Below are 2,970 nucleotides of genomic sequence, written 5' to 3'. Positions count from 1 at the left end.
CCCCCCCCCCCCGATCTGGGCGTCTCCGCCTGCCTTCCCCCACCTTCTCGAGGACCTTCCCGGTCTCCTTACGCTGGAGCATGGAGGCCAGCCGGGGGGCATCCCCCCCACTCCCCACGCCCTCAGGGGCTGGCCCCACCCCCACCACGGCTCGAGCCAGGGAGCGGAGGGTCTCCACCAGGCCCGGCGGGTGCAGGTCGCCATGCAGCAAGGCCAGGATCCTCGTCACACGCAGGCCTGAGCGAGGAGGAAAGGGAGAGGTCAGACACCCCCACACCGCCCAGAGCCGGGGAGAGAACCCAGGCGTCCGGGCTCCCAGCCCCCCCTGCTCTAACCCACCAGCCCCCACTCCCCTCCCAGAGCCAGGGATAGAACTCAGGAGTCCTGGCTCCCAGCTCCCTTTGCTCTAACCCACCATCCCCCCTCCCATCCCAGAGCCGGGGAGAGAACCCAGGAACCCTGGCTCCCAGCGCCCCCGGGGAGTCCAGACCTGCGCTGGCAGCCGCCATCGGGATCCGTCCCAGCGCCTGGCAGACGGCGGGCAGAGGCTGGCGCAGCAGAAGCCAGCTGAGCGAGTCCAGGACGACGGTGGCAGGTCCCGCGGGTCCCCTGGCCAGTTGCCCCGAGACTCCCAGCGCTGTGAACTCCTCCCCGCTGAAGCCCCCGGCCTCCCCGGTCCAGCGCAGGGGATCTGTGAAGCCATCCTGGTATAGCAACCTGGGAGGGAGAGAGGTCAAAGGTCAACCCAGGGGGTTCGCTGTGGGAGGGGGGTAGCTGCCCCGGTGTAACCAACGCGTCGCTGCCTGAGTCTGCAGAGAGCCTAAGCCTGTTGCGTCAAGAGCAGGCAGCTACCCTGTGCCTCTGGCCCCACTTATTGGGGGGGAGGGGTGTTGGCTTGGGGGGTAGGCGAGGGGACTCACCGCACAGTCACATCGGGGTCAAACCCGGCCCGGAACTCTTCCTCGGGGATTTCAAAGCCGAAAACGTGGACGGATTCCCCCCTGGAAGCACAAAGTGGGGGGCGGGACAGGGATGAGCCATGAGCGTAGGGGAGCAGCAGGCCACAAGGGGGCACTGGGGATCAAAGGGGCAATTGTGGGTTATGCGGAGGGTGTTGGGGGGGAGGGGCCACCGCACGCACCTGTGCGCTGAAGCTGCCACAAAGGTCTTGAGCAGGCTGCGGCCCTCGCACTCAATGGTGTCTGCGGGGAAAGGCCCCGGGGCCGGTGAGATGGGGATTACCCGCCCCCCCCATAGGGATATACACAGACCCCGCTCCCTCTCTGACCCCCCTCCCCTTCCAGCTCCCCACAAGCCTCCCCCCACAGCTCTCCCTGCTCCCACCAGGTTCCCCTCTGCTCCTGCCAGCTCCCAGGCTTCCCCGCCCTCTGGCTCCCCCCCACCACCACTTCCTCCCTCTCCCAGGGTCCCCCTCCCCCCGTGGATCCCTCCCCCCTAGCGCCCTCTCCCCTCCAGCTCCCCCATTGCTTCTTCCTTCCCCCTAGATCCCCCTGCTCCAGGCTCCCCCTCCCCCATTGCTCCCCCTAGATCCCCCTGCTCCAGGCTCCCCCTCCCCCATTGCAACCCCTCCCCCCAAAGCTCACTCCATTGCTTCCTCCCCCCCAGGTCTCTCCACTCCCAGGTTTCTCCTCCCCCCATTCCACCCCTCAGCTCCCCCATTGCTCCCCCTCCCCAGCTCCCCCTCCCCCCATTGCTCCTCCTCGCTCCCCAGCTCCCCCCCATTGCTCCCCCTCCCCCCATTGCTCCTCCTCGCTCCCCAGCTCCCCCTCACCCTCGATGAGGACGAGCCCCCCCGTTGCCCCAGCCACCAGCTCGCCCAGCATCCCACTCCCTCCTCCCCCCGCCCCTCTGCGTCGGCGCCTCCCTATGACCTCACACCGTACGGCGACAGTCCCGCACACGGAGCGGGAGGCCCTCCCCTGGGCGGCGCCATGTTGGGACGTAGGCGTCCCACGCGCTGCCTGCTCAATAAAATATGGTGGGGGAGGGGGCGGCAACAGAGGTTGTAGACAACCCCTAATGATACCTGGGGGTGGCGAGAAGGACGCAGTCCTTTCCAGTCGTTTTAGGGCTTCATTGGGTGGGGTGTTTTTCAGGCACTGAGTTAGCCACCTCATCTGCATCTTGGCCAAACTTTTGCCAACATGGAGGGATTTGGGGGTCAGCTTAAGAGTTCCTTGAAGCCCCCAAGGCCCCCACTCCCTGGTCCCATCCCAAAGGGGTGAGAGTCCCGCCCCACCAACACTGCTCTTAGGCTCACACCCCAACATGGTGCCCATAAAGGCAGGGGGGTCCATATCCCACTTCAAGGACCCCTGTCCATCCCACTCCTGCACTACCTCCTCCGGCGCCCCCAACCTGGTCAAATCTCTCACTTCCCCCGGCCTTGTCTCCAGCTCCACCGCCCCCATATAAGAACAGCCATACTGGGTCAGACCAAAGATCCATCGAGCCCAGTGTCCTGTCTTCTGCCAGTGGCCAATGCCAGGTGCCCCAGAGGGAGGGAACAGAACAGGGAAGCAAGTGATCCATCCCCTGTTGCCCATTCCCAGCTTTTGGCAAACCGAGGCTAGGGACACCATCCCTGCCCATCCTGGCTAATAACAATTGATGGACCCATCCTCCGTGAACTTATCTAGTTCTTCTTTGACCTCTCTTATAGTCTTGGCCTTCACAACATCCTCGGGCAAGGAGTTCCACAGGTTTACAGTGTGTTGTGTGAAGAAAAGACAGTGTGATGCAGTCGCAAAAGAGAGGGTGCATTAAAAGGCATGTCATACACAAGACACGGGAGGCTGGTGTTCCGCTCTGCTCCGCCCTGGGTGAGGCCTCAACTGGAGTATAATAGCCATTTCTGAGACCCGCACTTTCAGAAAGATGGGACCAAACTCGAGAAAGAGGCCAAAGCAGACCAACAGAAATGAAAACCCGACCTGTGAGGGGAGGTGT

At 64.0% G+C, this 2,970-nt stretch overlaps 1 protein-coding gene across 1 annotated transcript in view; it reads right to left on the bottom strand.

Annotated features, from left to right (window-relative positions):
- The window catches only part of CTDNEP1 (CTD nuclear envelope phosphatase 1), a 19,500-nt gene extending 17,640 nt beyond the window's left edge, over positions 1-1,860 (bottom strand). The window contains exons 1-5 of the mRNA XM_034757041.1: positions 1,793-1,860; positions 1,142-1,202; positions 921-1,001; positions 491-717; positions 22-237 (exon numbers count right to left, since the gene is read on the bottom strand). Of these exons, the coding sequence (XP_034612932.1) occupies positions 22-237; positions 491-717; positions 921-1,001; positions 1,142-1,202; positions 1,793-1,844 (637 nt within the window). The 5' untranslated portion in view covers positions 1,845-1,860. The remainder of the gene's footprint in view (positions 1-21; positions 238-490; positions 718-920; positions 1,002-1,141; positions 1,203-1,792) is intronic.
- Between the last annotated feature and the right edge of the window lie 1,110 nt (positions 1,861-2,970).

The sequence above is a fragment of the Trachemys scripta genome, chromosome 25, assembly GCF_013100865.1.
Source record: "Trachemys scripta elegans isolate TJP31775 chromosome 25, CAS_Tse_1.0, whole genome shotgun sequence".
In the NCBI taxonomy this organism is placed as follows: domain Eukaryota; kingdom Metazoa; phylum Chordata; order Testudines; family Emydidae; genus Trachemys; species Trachemys scripta.
Note: the sequence above shows the minus strand (reverse complement) of the source record. Positions and strands in the feature narration are given on the sequence as shown.